The sequence below is a fragment of the Eumetopias jubatus genome, unplaced genomic scaffold (genome assembly GCF_037043125.1).
Source record: "Eumetopias jubatus isolate StellerSeaLion01/CBP00866 unplaced genomic scaffold, mEumJub1_p1.0 scaffold_1, whole genome shotgun sequence".
Lineage (NCBI taxonomy): Eukaryota > Metazoa > Chordata > Mammalia > Carnivora > Otariidae > Eumetopias > Eumetopias jubatus.
The window spans coordinates 59,441,255-59,465,695 of NW_028274807.1; the positions used below are offsets into that span (position 1 = coordinate 59,441,255).

General features: G+C 45.6%; 1 protein-coding gene across 1 annotated transcript; it reads left to right on the forward strand.

Moving 5' to 3' along the window:
* The first annotated feature begins 11,554 nt into the window (after nt 1-11,554).
* TIGIT (T cell immunoreceptor with Ig and ITIM domains) lies at nt 11,555-23,575 on the forward strand. Its single transcript, XM_028110492.2, has 4 exons — nt 11,555-11,814; nt 12,833-13,162; nt 15,178-15,284; nt 23,222-23,575. The coding sequence occupies exons 1-4, from the start codon at nt 11,568-11,570 to the stop codon at nt 23,453-23,455; spliced, it is 918 nt and encodes a 305-aa protein (XP_027966293.1). The 5' UTR covers nt 11,555-11,567; the 3' UTR covers nt 23,456-23,575.
* Nucleotides 23,576-24,441: the final 866 nt, after the last annotated feature.

A 24,441-nucleotide genomic window follows, 5' to 3' on the forward strand; every position in this document is an offset into this window, starting at 1 on the left:
CTTTTCTTACATGGAGCAAAGATAAGTCTTGGAGACAGGTCAGGTAACTTGTGCTGGTTGGTTGATCTAGACCTTCCTTTTCTGGAGAGCCCAACATAGAAACTTAGTGAAGTTTTGGTTTGCTGATGTGGGGCTTAGCATGATTGACACCATCTTGGACCTAATCTGGTTACTTTAATAGGCCTCGGAAGAAATCCACCTTGCCTGACAATACCTTAGTCTTAGACTTCTAGCCTTCAGAATTGTGAGAAAATTAGTTTCTGTTGTTTAAACCACCTGCTCTGTGGGACTTTATTCCGGCAGCCCGAGCAAACTAATATACTCACCCAGCTATGAATTTCTCACCTTACAGACATGGCTGCCGTTTTAAGTCACTGAGTTTTCAGGTAGCAATGGGAATAGGAATGGGTTTGGGCTTCTAAACTCCTTCTTCCTCCAGGGATATCTAGCTGCTAACCATGTTGTTAGTTTAGGATGGACCACAGCGGCAGCCTTCAAGAACTGATACTCCCAGAGAGAGAGAGAGGGTGGGGTGAAAGGTCAGAGCTCAGACTTACAGCTTCTGTGGCACGTGAGAACCAGAAACTTTTAAACAGAGGTCTCAAAATATTTTTTTTTCATTAGTCTGAGAAAAATGGAAAAAACCACGCATAAAATGCAACTTCATATCGTTATTCTTTGGCTATGTTATTCGGTCAGGTGGGATTCCTTAGGAGAGAGAATTACAGTACCAGACTGCAGGCCGAGGGCCCCGTCTGACCTAGATTCTGATTTTTTAAAAGAGTGATTATAGCTCTGGAGGCAGGGGTTAAGTCTCATGGTCTCCACCAGGAAGCACTTTTCTTAGCCATGGGGGATAGTACATTACAGCTAATTACAGGCTGTCTGCTAAGATTTTCTAATTACTTCATTTACATTAGTCTTGCTTTCTTAAGGATTCTGTAAGCTTTTGGAAAGCATCTTGAGGACAGGGGCACACTGCTCTGGGTTTTCTACCCCATGCAGAGCCCTCTTCAGTACCAGCTACCCCAAAGACACCGGATAGCAGAGGTAGACAGTAGAATATGTTACTGTAAGCATGGGCTCTGGAGTTGGCCTGGTTGGGTTCAAATCCAAATTTTACTTCTTATTGGCTTTATAGCTTCATTCACATTAATAAGTTCTCACATTAATAATTATTTTTTAGGGGCACCTAGGTGGCTCAGTTGGTTAAGCTCCCGACTCTTGATTTTGGCTCAGGTCATGATCTCAGGGTCGTGGAATCAAGCCCCAGGTAGGACTCTGAGCTAGGCGTGGAGCCTGCTTAAGATTCTCTCCCTCCCTCTCCCTCTGCCCCTGCCCTGCATGAGTGTGTGTGCACATGGGCTCATGTGTGCATGTGTGAACTCTCTCTAAAAATTATACATTTTTTACTTCCATTTGGTTCTAAAAGTTCAAGAGCTCCTACCTACTCGCTGCTGTCAGGTTTGTGGTTTGCATGCGGGGAGGGGAACAGAGAGGCAGAAACGATTGCAGTTAAAGAGCATAGGATTTGGAGAAATCTAAACCTCAGCATCCCTCTGTATAGGCTGGGTGAGTTTGCATCAGCCCATGTCTTTGACATAGGGCCACATGACTAGGATTTCCAAGGCATGGCTGTCACTTTTTCTCTCACCCACTGCTCTCACCCCCAAGTGGACAAATCCCAGGCCGTCATCTGCTCCTGTATCAGGTGTGGAGGGCCCCACCGAGCCAGAAAGCCTGGAGATCTACCCCAGCCATAGCCGGGGCTTCGAGAAATTAAAAGGGAGCATGTTAATTAGAAAATGCTTAATTAGGAAACCAGTTCCCTAGAAGAAAGGGAATTAATTGAAAAATAGACCTTAATCAAGAAGTTTTGGGCACAAAAATCCAGCACAGGAGCTGGCTTGTACTGGCTTGTTCAAGAGGCTTGTACACTTTTCAGACTTCACGTTCAGTGACATCGTATTGGCAGCTGGAAATCACCACCGTGGGAGTATTTACACCCCTACCATTGACAGAGGCTATAAACTTGGGATTTTTTTCTAGGAGCATTGTTGTTCACTATATAATATCACACAACTGCAAAAATCTAACTTGTATTCCTAGCCAGAGGGCCCATGTGTCTCTGGGTCTAGAAACCTGTGAAAGCATGGCCCTTGCAATGTCTCAATTCCTGCAAAGCTGATGTCTGCAACATAATTTGTACAAGATGAGTCACTGGGGAACATAAAAAAGATCTCACAGTTGTTATTGAAATATTTTTATATAATATCTATTTTTTTCTGTTCTCAGGGTTTGTTTTATAATGTATAAAATATATTACTACAGCCCTAAGTCTACATACTTCATATACATTTGGGAGGTCATTGTTTAATTTTTTTTAACTGATTAAAAGCAAAAACTGTGGAGACCATTGTTTCAGAGTAAAAGAAAAGAGAGCTCGTTCTAAGAAATTCAGACAGGATGATGTAGGAGTAGTGTGTGTATGTTGGGGTGGTGGTGGTGACATTAGAAGTTAGAGCTGAAGATAAAAAAGTAGAAAAGGTTACCTCATTGCTATTTTAGGGTGGGATATGTTAATTAGCATGCAAGAAGGGAGGTGGGCCACTGCAGTGATCAAGGCGGTGAGACAGGCTGCTCTTGGATCTGGGAGGAGAGTCCTTGCAGGAGGATTTCACAGCTGGGGGGACTGCTGGCCCCACCCCCGGAGACGGATTCAGTGGGGCTGGGCTGGCGCCCGAGAATTTTCATTTCTTCCAAGTTTTAAGCAATGCGATGCTGCTGGACTAGGCTCACACTTTGAAGACAAGTGATTTAAAGAAGAATTTTATCTTTTGAAGATAAAAGGGATCTTGCTGATGACAATCCACTAGATCCAGAGGGCAGACTAGAAGCGTTTGGGAGTGGGGTGGGCCGGAAGCGTGGGAAATTGGTTCAGATGCAAGCCTTAAAGGAAGAAGAGCCCAAGTTATAAGCATTCACTCAGGGGCCTTGGACTTAGGGTGCTGGTTCAGATGAACAGGAATATAAGCCATGCGGGGCTTAGCCCTGTGTGCAGTCTCCTTGTTGGCAATGATCTTTACAGCAGACCGTTCTGGTGAGGCAAGAGGTGGTTGGGCTTGGTGGAAGGGTTGGGGAAGGTCTTTCGGAAAGCCAAATTGAGCTCTGGAGGCCACACCTCAGTTGTGACCATTTTCCCCCATCTGGCAGAATTCTACATGCTCTTGGTTATTCATTCCTCAGATCATTCTCTCCTTTCTTTTGTAGTCTTCTCAAACACTCTGGAAAGGTAGTTTGGATTCTGTAAGGCCAAGAGAATGTGTGCCTGTTGTGAGCCACAGTCTGACTCTTCCACTCACCCTCCAGCCCCACAGGAGGCACGATATACCCAGCTACTTTTCAAGGAGCATCTGTGTTTACCACTTGACCTGCCTGACCAAGGGAGCAGGCTCTGCACATCAACCCCTGTGAGATCAGGTGGGGCCTTATGAATCAATCGTCCCCACTTGTACTGTGACTTTGATCATATCTTCCCTTGAGCCATGACACCATCCACGTCCATAATGTTTTGGTTGTCATAGTATATGTTTGTAAACATTCAGTCTAAGCATGCCCGAGTATCCCGTCATATTTCTAAAGTGTTGCCTAGGAGCACACGAATCTGGGTATGTGAATTAACACTGTCATCGCGACTCTGTCCAGGCATTTGGCCGCATGCCAACACTTGTTAGACTGTTTCTGCATGTGCCTTTGGATCATTTAGATATATCTCCTCGCTCTGAGATTAGATAGCCTTGTTTCAACCACCCAACTACCTTTTTCTTTCTTTCTTTCTTTTTTTTTTTTTTACCTAATACAAATGACTATCCTCTAAATCTACCTTCGCTGGTCCCTGCCGATCATTCTCACGTAGAGTCTACTTTATATTTTATGTTATGTTTGTTTGGGTCTAAGACTTTCTACTTAGATTGTGAACTCCTTGAATAAACTTTTTCTTTTTTGTATCCACCATAATGCCTAGCATAGCAGTTTTGCAAAGTAAGTGCTCAATATTTGTTGATTGATTGACATGAAGAAATATGTTAGGGCTGCTAGATTTGTTATGACAGAGAATCAGGCAGCCTTAGCTCAGACTAGGAACTGCCTATCCAATATGAGGAATTTGGCTAAATACTGAAAAACTCCTTTAGTTATTATGACATTTTAAATTAATTATATATTTCCAACTGTATTTTTCAGTTTTATGCATAATTATTATTGTGCTAAATGGTATTTATACTTAAATGTTTGGTGGTTAATGTAAGCTACTGAGATTAGGAATGTATTGCAGCCAAACCAAATTCAAAATTTTTAATTGTTCTTTTCTCCCAGCCTTCCTATTGGCAATTCCTCTGGTGCAATTCGTACTTGAATTTTAATCACCCTACATCATGTTCAGGTGGGTTAAAAGACAGAGGCCCCAGAGTGCAATCCTGAAATAGGTGGGGGCCTCCTTATAAGGGGCCTGCCCTCGCTCCCTCCCCAGCATGGCTCTTTGTCCTTGGGCTTCTCCATCCTGCCTATGCGTCCTGCCTGGTGTCCTAGCTACCTTCTGCCAGTTGTACCTGAATGTTTCCTGTCCTTCAATTTTGACTTTTTACTACGAATTTTGAATTTATAGAGAAGTAGAAAGATAATACTTAATACCCATATTCCTATCACCTGTACTTTACAGTCAACGTTGTGTACCTTTTTTAAAATTATTTTTTAAGGATTTAAAAATCACAAACATTGTGACATTTCACACTTAAAAACTTCAGTAAAAATCTCTAAAAAATTTTCCTATGTAACCACAATGTCATTATCACACTGTATTAGTTTGCTAGGGCTCATATAACACCCCCAGAAACCACGACTAGGTGGCTTGAACAACAGAAATTTATTTTCTAATGGCTCTGGAGACCAGAAGTCCAAGGTCAAGGTGGGCGAAGGTTTGGTTTCGTCTGAGGCTTCTCTCCTTGGCTTGCCGGAGATGATTTAAAAGAATATGTATATTTGGCTAAATATATGATTTAAAAGACTATATTATATACATTGATTCCAGAATTCATTCAAAAATATATGTATTCATATATTATGTGTATATATAAATCATGTATTGATTTAAAATCAATTGTATTGACAGTTTAAATTCGATTTTAACATTACAGAGCTTTATTTAATTATTTGAATTTATACTTCTATTATGTATATGCTGAAAAGTTTGGTTTCTAGCAACATTAATATAATTACTTACTTGTTATGTTGCTTTTTCAAAATAATAAGAAAACTGAATGGCCAGAATATATCTGTTTATCCTAGACTATATCCCACCAAGGCAATACAAAGTACTAAGTTTTAAACTCAGTTAACTATGTTCTCTGTGTGGTTCCGCTATTAATTTTTAATGCAATTAGGTTAATTTTTTCTCTTTTTTCCTTCAATTTTAGGGGTGGCCTTTTGTTTTTATTTTTATATAATATGTATTTTTAGATATGTAAAACATTTGCACCCTAGAAGTTAAAAGCTACACCCAAAGAAGTTTCTCTTCCATCCCAGGCCCCTCCTTCCCTACCTCCTCTTCTGCCATCTGTTAACTGATTTAAAAAATGAAATTCTGATTAATTCTTATAGTGTTTCTTATTACAAACATAGGCAAAATTGTGTTCATATTCTTATTCCCCTTTACTCTTTCCCATGAGGGTCGCATATTATACACACTTTCTGGACCACACCTTTTCGTTTCACAAGTCTGGAGATCACTCCATATTTTTTTTTTTTTAAAGATTTTATTCATTCATGAGAGACAGAGAGAGAGAGAGAAAGAGAGGCAGAGGGAGAAGCAGGCTCCCAAGGAGCAGGGAGCCTGATGTGGGACTCGATCCCAGGACCCCGGGATCATGACCCGAGCCGAAGGCAGACGCTCAACCATCTGAGCCACCCAGGCGCCCCGATAACTCCATATTAATACATGGAGATTACTCTCATTCTTTTCACGGTTGCCTAGTTGTGCATCACATGAAGATGCCAGAGTTTAGGCAGTAAGGGATTGGGTGTCATAGATTATTCAACTAGACTCTTGTGGACATTTGAGCCATTTCGTATTTCTTTGCGAGTACACATAATGCCTCAGCAAATAACGTTGTGCGTATAGCAGTTCATATTTGCGAAGTTATATCATTAGATTAGATTTCCAGAAGTGGGATTCCTGGGTCAAAGGGTAAACACAGCTGTGACCTTCAGAGATACTGATGAATTCTCCTCCAAATGAATGATATCATTTCCTATTCCCAACAACATTCTATGGCAGTACTCGCTTCTCCACAGCCTCACTAGTAAAGTGGATTGTTACAATTTTGACTTCACCCAACCTGGTGGGGGAAGTGTATTTTGTTTTATTTTATTTTTATTTTGAGAGAGAGTGGCAGGGGGCACACACGGAGTGAGGGTCAGAGGGAGAAGGAGAGAGAGAATCTCAAGCAGACTCCCCTCTGAGCACAGAGCCCCATGAGGGGCTTGATCTCAGGACCCTGAGATCATGACCTGAGCCGAAATCAAGAGTCGGGAGCACTGACTGAGCCACCCAGGTGTCCCTCACAGTGTAGATTTAATGCACATCTTTCCTTTTACAACTGGAGTTGAGGCATTTTCCATATGTTTAAAGGACATTTGTATTTCTTTTTCTATAAACCATCGGTTCGTGTATTTTGGCATGTTCAGGGTTGTTGGTCTTTTTCTTTTTTGATTTCTGGGAACTCTTTATGTTAAGGAGATGAATCATTTGGCTGTGAAATAATTTCCAAATATTTATTCCTACTCTGTCATTTGTCTTTTCACCTTTATGGTTTTTTTTTTAATGCAAAAGCCTTTTAAAAAAAATTATGTAGTCAAATTCCTCACCAAACTGTATTTACTGATTCTAGATTTTGAGTCACAGTTAAAAAGGTTGCTTTCACTTCCAGGTTTTAAAGGAATTCACCCATGTTTTCTTTTAGTATTTGTACGGTTTAATTTAAAAGTATGCTTGAATAGCCGATTCATTTAGGAAAGATGTGTGTGTGGCTTTTGCACATTTCTTGTTAAATTTATTACTCAGTATCTTTCCGTTCTTCCTTTCTTTCTTTTTGCTGCTATTGTGAATGAGGGTTCTTTTCCAAATATCTTTTTAACTGGTTGATGATTATATATAGGAAGACTATTTGCTTATTTATATTGATTTTATATTTTGCCAATTTAACATGGATAACTCTAGTTTTATATCCTTATTTCTAATTCTTATGCCTCTAATTGCTCCTCTTATTCAAATTGGCTAATACTTTTTTTTAAAGATTTATTTTATTTGTCAGAGAGAGAGAGAGTGCGCAAGCATAAGCAGGGAGATTGGCAGGCAGAGGGAGAAGTAGACTCCCTGCTAAGCAGAGAGTTTGATGCGGGACTCAGTCCTAGGACCCTGGGATCATGACCTGAGCCGAAGGCAGATGCTTAACTGACTGAGCCACCCAGGTGCCCCTGGCTAATACTTCTGATAAGTGGTTAACTAGTTGCAGCAATAGTAAGTATCTTGTCTTATTCCTGACTTTAGTGGGAATACCTCTAGTGTCTTCCCATCAAAAAGGATGTTGGCTTTGGGGCTGGTGTGTGTGTGTGTGTGTGTGTGTGTGTGTGTAATTACATTAAAGAATTTATCGATTTTTATTTTGCTGACTGGTGTTTTTTTTAATCAGTCACAGGATTGAATTTTCTTTTCAGCGTCAAAGGAAATGACCATTTGCTGTTTCTATGTAACTATAGTACTTAATGTGAATGAATTTTTGGTATTGGATGATCCTTGCAATCGTGGAATAGATTGTACCTGGTCCTGTGTATTTTGCTTAATATGCTATTGGCATCTGTGTGACAATTTTTATTTAGAATTTTTCCTTCAATATTTATAAAAGATTAGGATCTGATTTTCTTTTATTGTGTGCAGCCTTAATCATTTGCATATCAATTTGAAATTCACTTCATAAAACTAATTTGGAAGTTTTTCTCTTGTGTTGTATGTCTGTATGTTTTAAGTAACAGTGAAATGATCTGCTCTCTAGAAGCTTGTTGTAGTCCCCCTGTGAAAGCATTCAGGCCTGGCATTCTTTTCAGTTGGGGAGGGAGAGCTCTTGATGGTTTGGAGCTTTTCTGAATGCTGTGTCTTCTTGTACTTCTATTCCCCATCCTTGTCGTCGGGGATGCTGAGGGCTCCAGGTAGCAGGAAGTAGGAAGTAAGGCTCCAGGGGCAGAGGATACCTTTCTCAAGACAGATGGGGCCTGGGGGTGGATTGGAGAAGGGACAAGAGGGGAGTGAAGCCAGTGGGTGGGTGGGTGGCCGGTGAATAGATGCTGGGGAGGCCCAAGCTGAGGAGAGATCAGCTGCTTCTTCCCAAAGATCTTTCTTCTGACTCTGCATTCCAACCTCTCCTGGGGTGTGTGTGTGTGTGTGGGGGGGGGGATCTCTGTCTTATTTTCACAGCTGAGAATGCAAAGGAAATTTCCCACAGGCCACTGAACTCTTTGGCAGCCCCTGTGGGGGAGGTCTTCAGAGTCACCTCACCTGAGAGAGTTTAGACTAACAGTCAGCAATCCCACCCCCCCAAGTCTCCTCCTTTGCATCTGTCCTGAGCCAGTTTCAGCCAACAAGCCCTGGGGCTCACAGACTTATTAAAAATCCTGAGGTCATAGACATTCCTTTCATGTTGAATTTTTGATATTCTGAGGCAGCTCTCTCCACAAGGGCTCTGAAACAACCACTCCACTGTTCAGAGAGCTCTGCTGTGAGGTGGTTTTGCTATGGCAAATGGTGGAGGGGGGTAGACTCTTCCGGGTGCCCTGAATGTCCATGCCCCATCTTTCCCCTGCTTCCTGTTTCCCTGCTCTGCCAGCCCTCTGTGCACCTGCAGGAAGCAGGGGTCTCCTTCCCCCTCCCCCAACACCGCCTACCACCAGGAGGTGCTGGTCTGTAAGGTAGAGAGTGGGAGCACTCGGCTACAAAAGTCCCCTCTTCTGCAGCTGCAGGATGTTGCTCTTGATTAGAGGCAGAGAAGAGGAGGGAGAGGAAAGCTGTGATGTCCCTGGAGCTCCCCACCACTTCTGAGCCGAGGGAAGACTTTGGAGAGGCTGAAGCTCAAGGGCACCGCTGAGAAATTGTTCTGTGCCCCAGGTCGTGTTTCCTGGGTACAAGTTGCGGGCCTTGTGGGAAGCGGGTCCACGGTCAGCCCCCTTCGCCCAGTGCTGTGATCCTGCCAGGCCACAGGCTTCTAGCTGGAGCAGGTGGGCCGGCGGCAGTGGGCTTGCAGGGCGAGGGGAAGGCTGGGCTGTGAGAGGACTTGGGGCGTCTGGGGAGTGCTCTACATTCTGGGCCAGCACTTCTTCCCCCTTTAGATGCAAATGGAGTCCCTTTCCCAGCACCTGTACAACTGCCTCAGGGCTGACCAAGCTTGTCCAGCCCACAACTGTCAAAGTCAGGGGAGAAAAAATGTGGTGACTCCTTTTAGAACTTTCCGATCGGAGATGTGAGTTAGCACCTGAATGACCACAGAGGTTCACACTGTGCTGCAGGGGCTGTGCTGTGGGGACTGACAACTGGCTCCAAAGGCTCAGGGATAGTCTCCTCCCATTTTCCTCTTTCTTCTTTAATTAATATTATTATCAATACTATCACTAATATATTGAACCCTTCCTATGTGCCAAGTGCTGTGCTAAACAGCTTACCAAACAAATTCATTCCCTGAATCCTCATAAGCTTACAAGGTGGGGCGGGGGGGGGGGCAGTGGGCACTACTGTTCTTGTTGACAGAGGAGGAAACTGAGGCTTAAGGAGATTGAGCAGTTTTCTAAAGGTCACCAAAGCAAACTGAATTTGGACCTACGTGTCTTTTTTTTTTTTTTTTTAACCACAGTCTATTAATCATCACCCTCATATCTCTGGAAAACACCATTGGTCAAAACAGATTTGACCGTGTTCCTCTTTAGACTGATTACTTGGAAACAAATAGAGAAATCCTTTAACCATTTTTTTTAAACTTAGTTTAAGTTTCTTGGGATTTCTCATTATATAAGGCAGGTCCTGCCTGTATGGCTTTCACCCACCTGTACGAACTATGGAAATTTGTTATAGCCCAAACCCCAGTGCCCCCTATTTGTGCTCTATTTCCACTAGCTGCTCCCAGCTCCCCCACCCCCGGCTCCTCTGCCTCGACAGCCAGTTTTTGGAAACACTCTGCCCGTTCCAGCTGTGCACCCTCCCTGGGACACACATTAGGGATTACAACTTCTCCGGCTGCGGGCCCTGTGACTACTGGAAGGAGGTGGAGGAGATGTGTCTTGATGTGAGCCTTGAGGGACAGGTTGAATTAGGGCAGAGAGAGGTCGATGAGGTGTATGTTGTCTAAGAGGCTGGAGGTGGGCTGTGGGGGCTGCACGGGTCATGATGTCCAGCTAGGAATGAGCAGAACCCAGGGAGGAGAAGAAACTGGTGTGAGATGGAGCATCCTGCAGGGGGGAGGGGGAGGCTAGGGGCCTGGACAGTGTGGAAGGCTCAGGGTGCTTGCCTGGAATGGAGGGGCAGAACAGCAGGCTTTAGATGTTCCCCTGGTAGAGGAGCAGATTTTTGGGACGTACACCATGAAACATGCCCAGGGTAGCAGAGGCAAGCCCTAGAGGCAGGTGAAGAGAGACCCTCCACCTCCTTTCCCCAGAGTGTGGATTCACCAGAGAGCAAGCTTGGACTGTCTGAAGGCAGCGTCCATGATTATTCACCCTTGTCTCCCCAGAGCCTGGTGCTGAGTCTGGTGTTTCGTAGGCCCTCAGGACTTTCAAATAAATGCAGGAACAGACAGAGGGCGGGCAGGAAGAAGGATGGGTCAACAGTAGGACTTGATCAGGAGCTAGGGACTCCAGACAAGCATCAACCAACCCCTTTCCAGGGTCAGATAACTGGGGCTCACCCTTCTCTGCATTGCTGGTTTTCATGGGTGTCACTAGTCACAAGAAAACTCACTCCTCTGGTCTCCTCTGATTCTACTGGGTTAGAGAAACTAAGCCAAGGTTCAACAAAGTCTCAGTCCAGATACACGAGACTGAAGAAATCCGATTCAAGAAGAGGAACCTCATTCAAAGGCAACTTGCCCTGTTGTCCAAGACTTTTTGTCCTGCCTACATCTTGTCTCTGAAGTAACTGCCTCTTGTTCATGGTTCATTAGATTTCAAGCACAGGTCCTGGTCTGTAAGTGTGCAGACGTAGGTTTCTCTTATGGGTGCACATTCCTTAGTTGGATGAAGCCAGGGGGAGCCCAGTGAACTCCATCAGTAACCAGTTCTTCAGAATCTTGAGCATGACACAGATAGACGGAGACCTTGAGCTCCTGAGACAAAGGCTGATACAAAACAGGCACATTAAGACAGAACTTAAAAACAGTAGATTGACTAATAGTAACCCAAAGACCAATGTGCTTTTAACCACATTTTTGTTTATTTTTTAGTGTGTTTCCTTCACGGTCTTTCTTGTGGCTCACCCTATGCAGTTTGTGTACTTGTTGAGAGCTTTTTTTCTGTCTCTGACATTGGTTTTTGCTGAGCTCAGTTCTTCCAAGACCCTCTCTCCTCATAGGCTCGGTTTTGGCCTGCTAGCTGCAGCCTGCCAGTTTTGGTGGCAGGAGAGGCCTAGGCTGCTTCCTGTGGGCCCCCCGTTGGGCAGAAGCATGTGGTGGTATCTCCTCCTGATCTGGGCCCAGGGCCTGAGGCAGGCTCCCCTCCCAGTCTCAGGTAAGGCCTGACAATCCAGCGTGGGATTGGAGGAAGAGGAGCAGGAAAGGGAGGCTGGGAGTGGAAGTGGGAGTGAGGGAAGGAAACGCATGGTTTTCATAGTCCTGTGTCCCCTCGTGTGAGAAAAGGCAGCCCCTGGGTAGGAGGTGCAGTTCTGTTTTGGCGGATGAAGTCCCTGGGGTTGGGGTGCCTGACTGGCCAACCCAAGAAAGGAAACAGGGGAAAGAAAGGGACAAGGAGGCAGGATGCTCAGTTCCCTTATAGAAGTTCAGTCCTGCTCCATCGTTCTGTCTTCTGTCCTTGAGGAAACTTCTAGAAAGGCATTGTATGTTTTCTGTGGATCAAAAATGTCTTCTTCACAGACTCCAGAGAGTCTACCGTTATAGATTGAATTTACACTAGATCTGTTTTCTTCTGTATTAAGAACCACAGACAAATGTTTCTGAGGAAGCACACAGATGCTGAGAAACTATAGTCTAACTTATTTTTTATGTTGTTTTTTGAATCATTTGAAGGTGGAGCTGTGCCCACAGTGCTGGGGTGGTCAGTGCTGAGGAGGGTGGTTTTGTGTGGGAGAAACAGTTTCTCTTCAACCCTCCTTTCCTTTGGATTTTGTGGCTTTCCTGAAAGTTTTTCTAGGCAACCCCAAATGGCAGCCAACCAAACCACCAGGTTTCATTTCAAAGGATAATGTGCCCAGCACAGAACTGGCTGCTGGAAGCTAAAGTATAACAGAAGTGGTGGCTGACAGGGCTTATATTCTAGGTAGGGAGAGAAAATAAGTACATGGAAATAATCAGCGAGCTCGTCATGAAGCTAGATTACAGCAGAATATCCTGAGTGGGTGATGGGCTCTGCGGTGTAGCAATTATAGTCTCTGTGGGGAGTGACGGGATGGACAGGAGAGTCTGTCATTCCAGAAACCAACTGTGGCCTCAAAGCCCTTTGGGATTTTGGTGGGAAGTTTTAAGGACAGCTGTTGCCCCAGGACTCATGCATGCTTTCTCCCCTTCCCTAGGAGCTGTGTCAGGCAGGATAGTAACAATGGGGAACGTTTCTGCAGAGGAAGGTGGCTCTGTCACCTTGCAATGTCACCTCTCCTCCACCACTGCCAAAGTGACTCAGGTCAACTGGGAGCAGCAGGACCAACTTCTGGCCGTTCATCATGCTAACTTGGGGTGGCACATCTACCCAGCCTTCAGGGAGCGCGTGGCCCCGGGGCCCAACCTGGGCCTCACCTTGCAGTCGCTGACCAGGAATGACACAGGGGAATACTTCTGCACCTATCACACCTACCCTGATGGGATTTACAGAGGGACATTCTTTCTGGAGGTCCTACACAGCTCAGGTATGCCCTCTGGGGCAGGGTGGCTGATGAACTTCATCCTCCAGAATAGGAAATGTGTTCCTGCCAAACACTCTGCCGGAGCAGGGCCTCTCAATCTCGGCTCACGTTCAAATCACCAGGGAGCTTTAATGATACTGACGCCGGTACCCCTTTGCAGACCAGCTTAATCAGAATCTCCAGGGGCAAACCTGGGAGGTAATAGGTTCTAAAAGCCTGGTGATTCAAATGTGCAGCCAGAACTGAGAACCACTGTTTGGGGTAAGAAGTGCATCTTATGTGCGTTTGTTGGGAAGAATAGTCATTAAGGTCATTTGGGAAATGTTCTCGTTTATTAGTTTAGCATCAATCATGCAAATTGGATTAGCTTCTAAGTTTTATAAAGGATTAAAACACAGTGTGTGTTAAGTGAAAACGTACAGCAATTTACATTTGTTTGGTACTTCATAGTTTCCAGAATGCTCTCACATTCATTATCCACCTGAACAACTTAAAGCGGTTCCCTGGAAGGTGGGAAAAGATGATTGCATCTGAGAGACAGTATAGCAGACTGCTTATGAGCTCAGGCTCTGACACCAGCCAGACTGGGTCCCAAATCCTGGTGCTGCTGTTGACTTCAGACAGAATCACTTAGCTTCTCTGTGTATCTCTTCTCTCATCTGTGAAATGAAAATAAATGTAACCTTACGAGGTGCTACCACAGTATTGAATTCCTTACTGCAAGAAAATGCCCTTAAACAGGGGCTGGGACTAAGGAAGTGTTAGCTATGAATGCCAGCCCCTCCCACGTAACTATCTGATGGGGGCGGAGGCTGAGAAGATATAAGGCTACTCGCAAGTTTCTTTTTAAAATGGTACTTCTTGGCTGGCTGGGACAAAGGTCAATGCCGCACGCGGGTAGGAGCCCGTATCCTTTCTGGTTCTATGGACAGCCCGCCGTAGCCCTTCTGCCTCGTGAAGCTGTGTTCTCCATGACCACTTTGCTCCCCATCTGCCCTCTTTCCCCACCTGCGGCCAAAGCAAGAGGCTGAGTCTGCCGGGCAGAAGGAACTCATTCTGGAAGCTTGGGCTCCCTCCCCCTGGTATCCCGTGGGTACTGTGAGCACTACCTTGCCCCAAGTGACTGCACTTTTAGCCATCTTTCCCACAGTGTAAACCCTTAGTTAGAGGGAAGAGGGCCCAGCCTCTGCTATCCCCTTCTTTCAAGACTTCCCTGGACACCTGGGATCCGCCTGAGCTCCTGGAAAGGAGGCGGGGATGGGACACGGCAGCCTGGAAACCCTTCCACCTGCGGCATAGCTCACATCTGGGCACCTGTCCTGTTTCTTTCCCACTCTCCTTGGATCAGCTATCCCACTTCTCTTCATAACCCCCTTTTGGCTCCTCCTCCTTACATTTTACATCTTAATAGAAGTTCACTTTTTCATGCTTTGGTTCATATCACGAATATTTATTAAGTACCTGCTATGTGCCAGGTGCTGAGAAAACGTAAAGGATAAAGCTCTAGAACCTCACTCCCCTGCCAGAATCCCCCAGCTGGAATAATGTGATAGGCTTATGGCGAAAGGTTATGTGCTTTTTGCCCTGTTTTTAGTACTTTAATATTAATTTTATTTTAATTTTTAATTAAACTTTTTTCCTGGTATGATTATAAATATGAAATTTAATAAAAGAAAATGTTCACTCTCTGGGTTTTTTTTTTTTTTTTTGCTCTGGATGTCATTGTTTCATTTCATGATTATTATAGAAAGCGATTTTATCGACTAGAGGAAGGGAGTGTTAACAGTGGTCTGCTCTGGGGTCAAATGTGTGAGGTGCTCGAGAGGTCAGCAGCTGATTTCACGACGGGCCAGGCAGATGCTCTGTTGGCCAAAGAGCCGGGCTTAACGACCCCAGAACTTCGAGAAAGGCCTGGCCAGCCCCCACCTCTGGGCCCTGACATGGAGGCTTCGCTGTGTGATGGTTGCCTTTTGCTTCTGGCTTTCACCCCCTCATTTTCATTTTTTTCATCCTTCCAGTGGCTGAGCACAGCGCTGCATTCCAGATCCCACTGCTGGGAGCCATGGCCACCGTGCTGGCAGTCATCTGTGTGGCAGTCATCATGGTGGTCACACTGACCAGAAAGGTAATAACTCTGGCTGCACAGTTCAGTCATGGGCACCCCCCCCCCCCCCAGCCCGTGCCATCCTTTCATGTCCCTGTCCTAGCCAGAGAAAGACCAAGATGTGGTCCCGCCCTCTTTTCTTCATGCTTTTCGATGGCCCTTGCTCTGCCTTTCGGTCAAGTTGTTTACGCTCTTCTTCTGTCCCCTTCCTGGTCTGGGAACCCCACCCAGAAAGCCTGGACCTGTATGCTTCCCATCTTGCTATCACCTACAGTTCCCAGCTCCTGCCTGCCCCTGAAGCCACTCCCTGGAGAGTTTATCTATTGTGAGTTTGATGCATCTGGGGCATCCACTCTGTGCTAGGGAGTTGTGCATATGAGCTTATTTGATTTTAATAACCTTTCCGTATTGCTGGGCTACCCAGCACTTCTGTAGGATGAGAAATAAACACTCCCCAAATTTAGGAGTAAAAGGTACATGGCAAGATCAGTAGGCTGTAAATCCTCTGTCCCTCTGGCTTAAGAGGTCACGCAGCTGAAAGCGTGCTAGATGGGCAAGTGGATGATGTAGTGCTGACCATAAGGTCAGCACTGAGTGTGATTACAGGGAAGACGTTGAAACTCCCTGGCCTCCATTTCCTCAGATAGAAAGTGGGGATGCCCGTGATTCTGCTTGCTCTCTATCACAGAGTTGCGATGAACAGGTGGCACATTGCATGTGAAAGCTTTGTAAACAGTGAAAAAAATATTAACGTGCTTGTGCTGTTAACTGGTAGCTACCGATTAGCGAAAGAATTTCCACCATTTGTTTTGTCTGCCCTTTTGGACTTTTTTAAGCTATCCCGGGTCACTTTAATTCCAGTCACCAAACATTTTGGGGAAGGCGAGATTGGGATTGCCAATGTTATTTTCCACCTCATCTTAGACCCTGCTCCCTAGTTCCCGATTCACTTTCCCCCCAACTCGGGTTCCGCTCAATTAACAACCCACCTCTTCATCCCTGACTTTGCTTCCTCTGGACCATGTACATGCTGCTGTTATCACTGATATAAGTGGGTTTGTAGCCACCACCTTATTTTCTTCATATTTGTTTTGCCTGTTTTCCCCCTATTCTTTCTTGCTGTCTTTTGAATTAAGTACTTATTATTATAAAAAAGATCTCTTTGGTAATGAGGCATTTTTGGCTATTCTTATAGTGGTTACACTGGAGATTACGAAATAGACCCCTGACTTATTAAAGTCTAGCATAAATTAGTGCTTTTATCATTTCTTGGATTATGCAAGAATCTTAGGACACATTAACTTTTTTTACCTTCCTTCCCAACTTATTGCTATTATCCCCATGTATTTTAGTTTTCTTTTAAACCCTGAAAGAAATTAGTATTGAGAGTCAATATTCACTTCGATTTATCCTTTCTGTGCTCTCCACATCTTCCTGCATGTCCTATCTTGTAAGTAGGATCATTTTCCTTCTGTTTGAAGAATATTATTTAGTATTTCCTTTTGTGCAGGCGATGAATTATCCTGGTTTTTGTTTGCCTGAAAATATCTTTATTTTTCCTTAACTTAAAAGTGATGTATCTGTTTTGCTGGGTCTATACTTCTATGTTGGCAAGTGTTTTCTTTCAGCACATGGAGAACATTTTTCCATCGTCTCTGGCTTCTTATATTTCTGTTGAGAAATTATGTGAGTCTTATTTTTGCTCCTTTGCAGATATGGCTTTTTCTTATGGTTCTTTAAAAATTTTCTTTCTCTTTGATTTTCAGCAACTGCACAGTAACATAATTAGATATGGCAGGGAATGCATAGTGCTCTCAAGGTGGGTAGGTTGAGGACAGTTTAAAAGAGACATTTACGAAGAACTGGGCAACACATAAGGAAACCTTTAGGGGAAGTGTAGCAGCGTGTTGGTGTCACCCCTCATCTTTAGGGGAAAGGAGAGGGGGATTACTAGAACCTGGAAGGAGAGATTTGTGCAGGGGACCACCTTGAGAAGTACTGGAATCTTTGAGGGAAGGCTACAGCCAGTCCAACGCCCTCCGTGGCAGAGAGAATGTACTCTCCTTCCCTCCATTCCTCACCCCCCCCACCCCGTTGCTCTGCATTGGCCGAACCCAAACTCAAGCCCGAGGGCAAGGGAGCCCCCTGATGCAGTACCTATAATTCAGTCTCCTCAGGAGACAATCGGGATGGAAGGAAACAGAAGGCTGGATGGAGAGTGCAGTTGAGGGGTGAACAGAGATGGTATCCACCCCAGTGCAGCTCACAGACCCGGAAACTGGGCAAGAGATCTTGACTTTGCAGGGGATGCTGGCCTCAGCCTTCTCTCGTGTATTCTTGATCTCTTGATTACGTATATAAGTAATGCCCCTGTTGGCTGTCCATCTATATTTCTTTTTGGAACACTGCTTTATTAGCCATCTTCATATCCCTGTGGGTCAGGCTTCCCTGGCTGCCATTGCAGTAATTACATCCACTTTGTTTCTTAAGCTCCGCCATCTGCCCCTATATTATTTTGGGGTCTCCTCATCTGTGTTGCTACCAGGGACCCAGTTCTATAAAAGCATTCAGCCCCAGCATGCAGAGGAGAGATGCCACTAAGCCTCCTAATGAAGCTGGTGCTCTCTTCACTAGCACATTCCTTTCCACCTTTGTGAAAGAGTGTCCTCTGGATCTTCCCTAGAACCATAATCAGCTATTGGATTTTCAAAATTATGTAGTACAGGGATTGGCCAAGTTTCTCTGTAAAGGGCCAGGTAGTAAATCTTTGAGGCTTTGTGGGCTATGCGGTCTCTGTTGCAACAATTCAACTCTGCCACTGTAGTATGAAAGCACCAGAGACAATATGCAAATGGACGAGTATGGCTGTGTTCCAACACACTTTTATTTATAAACACTGAAATTTGAATTTCATATAATTTTCATGTGTCATGAAATATTATTCTTCTTTTGAATTTGTTTTCAACCACTTAAAAATATAAAAATCATTTTTAGCTCCCGGGCAGTACAAAAATCTGTGGTGGGCCAGATTTGAGCCATGGGCCTTAGTTTGCCAGTCCCTGATTTAGTAGGTTATATTGGGGAAAACTCTGTTTTTTCCTCTTCTCTACTCTTAACACTGCACAGAACACTTCTAAACACCAGATGGGTGGGTTTATTCCCACACTGACCAATTCTTCTACACCATCTGGGTGTCCTACAATCAATTCAGTTCTGACACTATCTGCTTGGAATTAACATCAGAACCCACAAATTAAGGGCTCAGTCCTACAAGACTGCCCTCCCTTCAGACACCAGCTGCAAGTCCCAGATTGTCACCTGTACTTCTGACTGACCGGCTCTACACTGAAGTTCCTACAACCCCCTCCTTGGACTTGATAAGTTGCTGACAGCTCACAGAACTCAGAGGAACACTTACTTACATTTACTGGCTTATTACATAATACAGAAGATGATAAAGGATACAGATGAATAGCCAGATGAAGGAGATACACAGGATGAGGTCAAGAAGGGTCTCAAGCGCAGGAGCTTCTGGTCCCTGGAGAGTTGGGGTGTGTTACTCTCCTGGCATGTGGATGTTTTCAGCAATCTGGAAGCTCTTTGGACCCCATACTTGGGGGATGTTTCTGGAGACTTCATCATGTAAGCATGATTGATTATGAACTCATTTCCCAGCCCCTCTCCTCTCTCTGGAGAATGGGGGTGCGGTGAGGCTGAAAGTTCCAAGTTTCGAATCATGGCTTGGTCTTTCTGGTCACCAGCCTCCATCCAGGAGCCCACCCAACATTACCTCATTGGAACAAAAGACTCCTATCACCAGGAGATTCCAAGAGATTTAGGAGCCCTGTGTAAGACATTCCCATCATTCAGGAAATTATAAGGGTTTAAGGAGCATTGTGTCAGGAACCAGGGTTAAAGATCAAACATTAATAGAAACAGAAGATACAGACCTATATATATATATATTCCTTATGATTTCACATACATCCATTATAGCAGCCTCGCTTTTCTGAGCATTTTATTTTTTTCTTGCATAATTTGCTAAAGCAGTGTTAGCATCTCTCTTGACAGCAATGTATTAGCCTTCTCTTCTGGGGGCCTAGTGAGGGTGTTACAGGGCCACTGCCAGGAGCAACTGTGTTAGATCAGGTCCCCAGAAAGAGAGCCTGACATGTGAATTCTGGTGAGAATAGTTTATTGGGATGGACTCTCAGGTGAAGCATAGTAAGGGAGGCAGGATAGGGCTGAGGGAAGAAAGCTCAACTTGATGTGGTCTCAGCTGGAGACTTGGCTGCAGTAAGAATTGTATGCAGTTCGTTGTACCTTGAGGCAGGGAGCTGGCTTTTTGAATACTCACCTCAGTCATTACTGACCACTGGCTGCTCACCAGAGAGCGCCCAAGAGCAATTCTCTGGGGAAGGGGCAGCTGTGAGCCACCGAGAGCCCATAGTCCCAGTGTCTGGGGAATGGGAGCACTGGTCAGGTAGGGAGGATCTGAGCAGGGTACCTACAGCATTCCCCACAGACCTGGAGAGCCTGTTGATCGCATTATTTAGGAGCATGGACTTGGGAATCAGACAGACCTAGTTTTGGATCCTGGCTCTACCACTTGACTTGCTGTGGTAGGGTCTGTAAAATGCCAATAATTGTGATGCTGCATTCACAGGGTTGTGGGGAAACTCAAGTCAAATAATTCATGTAAGGCACTTAGCATTTTTCCTGGCATGCAGTAATAAGTATTGGTTGTGAAGTTCTTGTAATTATCATAAATTTTATTTACTGAAGCACTTCATAATACTTGGTACTCAAAAATGTTGATACTGCATGGATTGATTACAACTAAACGAATGGATGTTTGTTAAGCAGTTCCCCTAGGGGGACCTTCTGTGAGGGAAAGGAGAGATGGGTGTGTCCAGCTCCATGTCAATGACAGCCAACTGTCCCTCCTCCTCACATTCTCCCAGGGGGCAATGTTTGTCCTCCTAGGGCCCAGCTGCAATCTCTGTAGCTCCCTTTGGTCCTTTAGGACAAATCAGCCCCAGGCTTGTGTTTTATACTGACAATCACAGAGTCCCCTATGCGGGATGAAATGAAAATCGAACAGCTGAGAGACCCATCTCAGACATGTTTACATTTCCCAGAACACCTTGGAAACCAAAATGGTTTTAAGATCCCAGGGCAAGGGTGGCCCATCTAGGAATGGAAGCAAGAACATACCAGCATCAAAGGTCACAATCAGTTCTTTGAGAAGGAATTGGATATTTATATTTATTAAATGGATTGGGTCACATTAAGGGATGTAGTACTTTTTTCAAGTCCAGCATCAGCATGATCCATGATGACCATGCTTTTCCTTCATACCTATGGGAAGGGAGAGCAGCCATTGCTATTGAAAAGGAATGAACAAAACAGTGAGTGGGGACAGACCACCTGACTCCTGTGTGTGTGTGTTTTTGAGACCATGGCCTCTCTCTGGGCCCAGTTCCTCAGGGCCTGCAGGGTGGCACCAGCCCTAAGTTTTGATATTTGTTCATGATGTACATGCATGCAGCCCACCCACCCGTCCTGTTAGCCTATATTCGTGCACTGCTGAGCTGGACACTAGCCAGTGATGATGTCCGTTTCCTATCCTGGGAAGCCACAGAGGGTGGGAAGAATGAGATTTGGTTTGTGTTTGTTGTGATTCTCCAGGCCTGTGTGTGGCTTTTTGGGATTCTGTCCTCCAGACCTATGGTGGGGGTAAGTGACATGTTTAGAGCAGTCTCCAGTAAGACAGAGAGGGTGTCACCTTTGCAGTGGGTGTCATTTGGCATTTCTTCGGCCATCCTGCTTGTGCCTACAGGTCTTTGATTTCCTTGGCTTAGCACAACCTTCACCTGCGATGCTCTCCTATGGGGCTAATGGCTGACTCCATACCCTTTATTTTCCCAAACAAATTTTGCTATCTGTCCTATTTTCCCATAAGAGCAATCATAGATATCTGACCATGCGTCCCTACCTGGGTTTGGAAAATCCCTGTTCTTTGAGGTATGGGGCTGAGGAAGAACGTGTGCATGTGCATGTGTGTGTGCACACATGTGTGAGTACACACACATTTCAGTCCTAAGACACATACTGTAAGTCTCTTGTGGGCTGTGAGGTTATAAAGAGGAACACGGCAGAGATGCTTCCCTCAGGGAGCTCACAGTTTGGGGCCTGAAGAGGCGAGAGGGGTAATATTGAGTTCTGGACAGCACTGCGTGTTACAACAGAGAACATCCAGAAACATGTTCTAGGATCCAGGGAGAATGCCGCTCTCCCAGAAGGGTCAGAGAAGGCTTCTTGGACAATGTGCTATGGAGCTGAGTCTGGAGGAAAGAGGAAACAACTTTTTGGGGAACTACAAGGAACGGACAGTGGGAGTAGCACAAACAGAATAGGGGAGGCGGGAATCAGTGCACGGCATTCAGGAAGCTGTAAGATGAGGGGCGGTCTGGCTGAGGAGAAAGAGGCTGGCCTGGCCCCGTGTCAGAACTGGGTCCAGGGCAAGGGCCTTCACCTGTCGGTGCCTATTAGCTCATTCAAAAGTAGAAGCTTCAATGAGGTTGTTGCCGAGATTACATAAAGGAGCTGGCCAGTGCGTGCTCACAGCAGCTTCGCAATAAATGGTGTCTCTCTGGCACCCAGGCTCTATACCAGAAGTTGGGGTGTTGGGTGGAGAAGCACTGCAGGGGATGCAGTTGGAAAGGTGAATGCGACCAAATCACAAAATGCATTTTGGGAGACATCACACACAGTCTCCTGCAGGGAATGTAGCGAAATTATGGACTGACTTGCGGGGTTTTACAAACCCCTTGACATCCACCTGTGGCTCCTATAGGAGATGAAGCACTCTTCGGTAGACAAGGGGAGCTGTCACAGGGTTTGAGGCAGAAGCGTGGCACGATCCACCTCCCAGTTCCAAACTGTCGCTGTGCTGGTGGCCATGTGGAAGTCAGAGCAGAAGAAAGAGGGCGTCCAGAGGCAGGCAGATGTAGAAGCACGGGGGGAGATAAGACATGGGGGTAGGAACAGAGAAGAGGGAAGTGATTTTAGAGAGAGTAAAACTGGAGTATTTGAGGAATGAAACTGGACGGGGTTTTATGGCTGATCAGAATTTAACACTGGGCTTCAGGTTTCTGGTCAGCTTGTGCCACGAACGAGGACAGAGAATACAGGGGCAGGAACAGTTTGTGGCGGAGGAAACATGATGCTCTCATTTGAGACACGGTGAGTCTGGGCTTGCTGTGATGGCCTAGGTCTGGAGCTTGGGGCAGAAGTTTGTAGGGCTAGTTTGGGTAGAGATCTGGGAATCTTCAGGGGGCAGAGGGTGCTCATAAGAGGGACATATAGATGAAGTGACTCAGAGTGTTGAGTATGAGGACACAGAGGGAAGAGCTCTGGGGAACCCCTTTATTTGGGGAGATCACGTGGCGGCAGGAAATAAACAGGCCTGGCTAAAGGGGAAGGTGGGGGTTCACAGGGAGAGGAGAACCAAGAGAGAGTGATGCCATGGAGGCCAGGGAAGGAGAAGGAGAACACGGCAAAAAGGCAGAAGTCAACAGTGCCAGATGCAGTAAAGAGAGCAAGAGAGCTGAGGCAGAAAGCTGCTTCACTGGGCTTAGTGAGTAGTGAATAGTAATGGGGTGCAGGGCTCCTTGCATGTGGAGCGAGTGTAGGTTCACTGGGGTGCTTAGTCCTGAAATCTAGCTGTGATGAGGTTGAGCAATTAAGGGTTAGGGAACTGGTGTTGGTAAGAACACAACCTAGCGTGTGTGTGTGTGTGTGTGTGTGTGTGTGTGTGTGTGTGTGTGTGAGCGTGTGTGTGTGTGTGTAAGAAAGGAAGAGAGAGAGATCATTGTAACTATGTATAATGTTGGGGAGTAACTTCTGAATAACATCCCCACATCCTCACTTAGTAGTTTGTTTGTTTTTACAAGAAATCTCTCAGAGTCCATTGTGCGGAAAGTGGCCTCAGGATGCTGGCACGCGAACAGGAGGAATGGAACCCCCAAGCTCTGTCATCGGCTGGAAGTGGCAGGCAGGCAGAGACGGCACCCGTGGGCTTCTACACAGAGCAAAGGGGAGAGGACTATGCCGAGCCACATGACTACTTCAATGTCCTGAGCTACAGGAGCCTTGGAAGCTTCAGCTTCCTGGCTGAGATGGGTTAGCTGCCCGAGGCATCATCTGGGAGAGGCACTCCTGTGTCTGCGGTTACAGGTGGATGTGTAAGGGTCTGCGGTCTTTGTCACCGCCGTGTGTGCATGCAAGTATATGTTCAGTTGAATATGTTCAGTGAATAAGGGTCATTCTCTTCACCGTATTTCCTCTGCCTCTCCCCTTCCCTTCCATTGTGGCAGACCCAGAGGGAGCAGCTTGTATCTTGATTCTGAATGCACAGTTAAAAAAAAAAAAAATGACTTGGTTTTGAATCTAGCAGTTGAGCAGACCCTGGGGCTCCGAGAAATGCCTTCCCCCTCGTAGCACTGGGTGGGGCTTTGGTGGTCTGGGCACGGGCAGAGTTTTGTGGATGATGATGATGATGATGATGATGATGACGATGATGATGATGGTATGACTCATCTCATTTCTCACGGTCATTTTCATCAACATTCACACATTCAAGGCATTTTATGAACAAGGCATGGTACCGGCTTCCATGGGGGAGATTCGAGCATGACTAAAATCGTGCTTTCGGATCTGAGCCCTTTTAGACCTTACACTTAAGTGGGGTAATGCCATTTCCATTAAAGGTAGTAAGAAGACAGGGATACGAGACCTAGGCCTTTGGGAAGAGATGCTGGTGCAGGCTGAAGTAGTCAGGATAGGCTTGTCTGGGGTGAAGTGGCCTGGGAGGATGGAGGGAACAGGGAGGCTAGGGTGGTGAGGTTGGGAATTTTGTCTAGGGAGGACCGAGAAACTGACCAGAACTGCTGAAATTCCCACATGGAAGATCCCGGCACCAAGGGAGCCAGCAGGCCTTTGGATTTTATTCCTTGGGCAGATAATTCAAGTCTCCTTCTGTTGAGTGTGCTCGGAGTCTGGGGATGGCTGGCTGCAGGGGATCCGAGGCCTTCCAGATGCCCGCCGGGGACATGCGCAGGAGTGTGGCATCCTCTGTGGGAGCTGCATCCTAGCCCCTGGCCAGGACAGGACC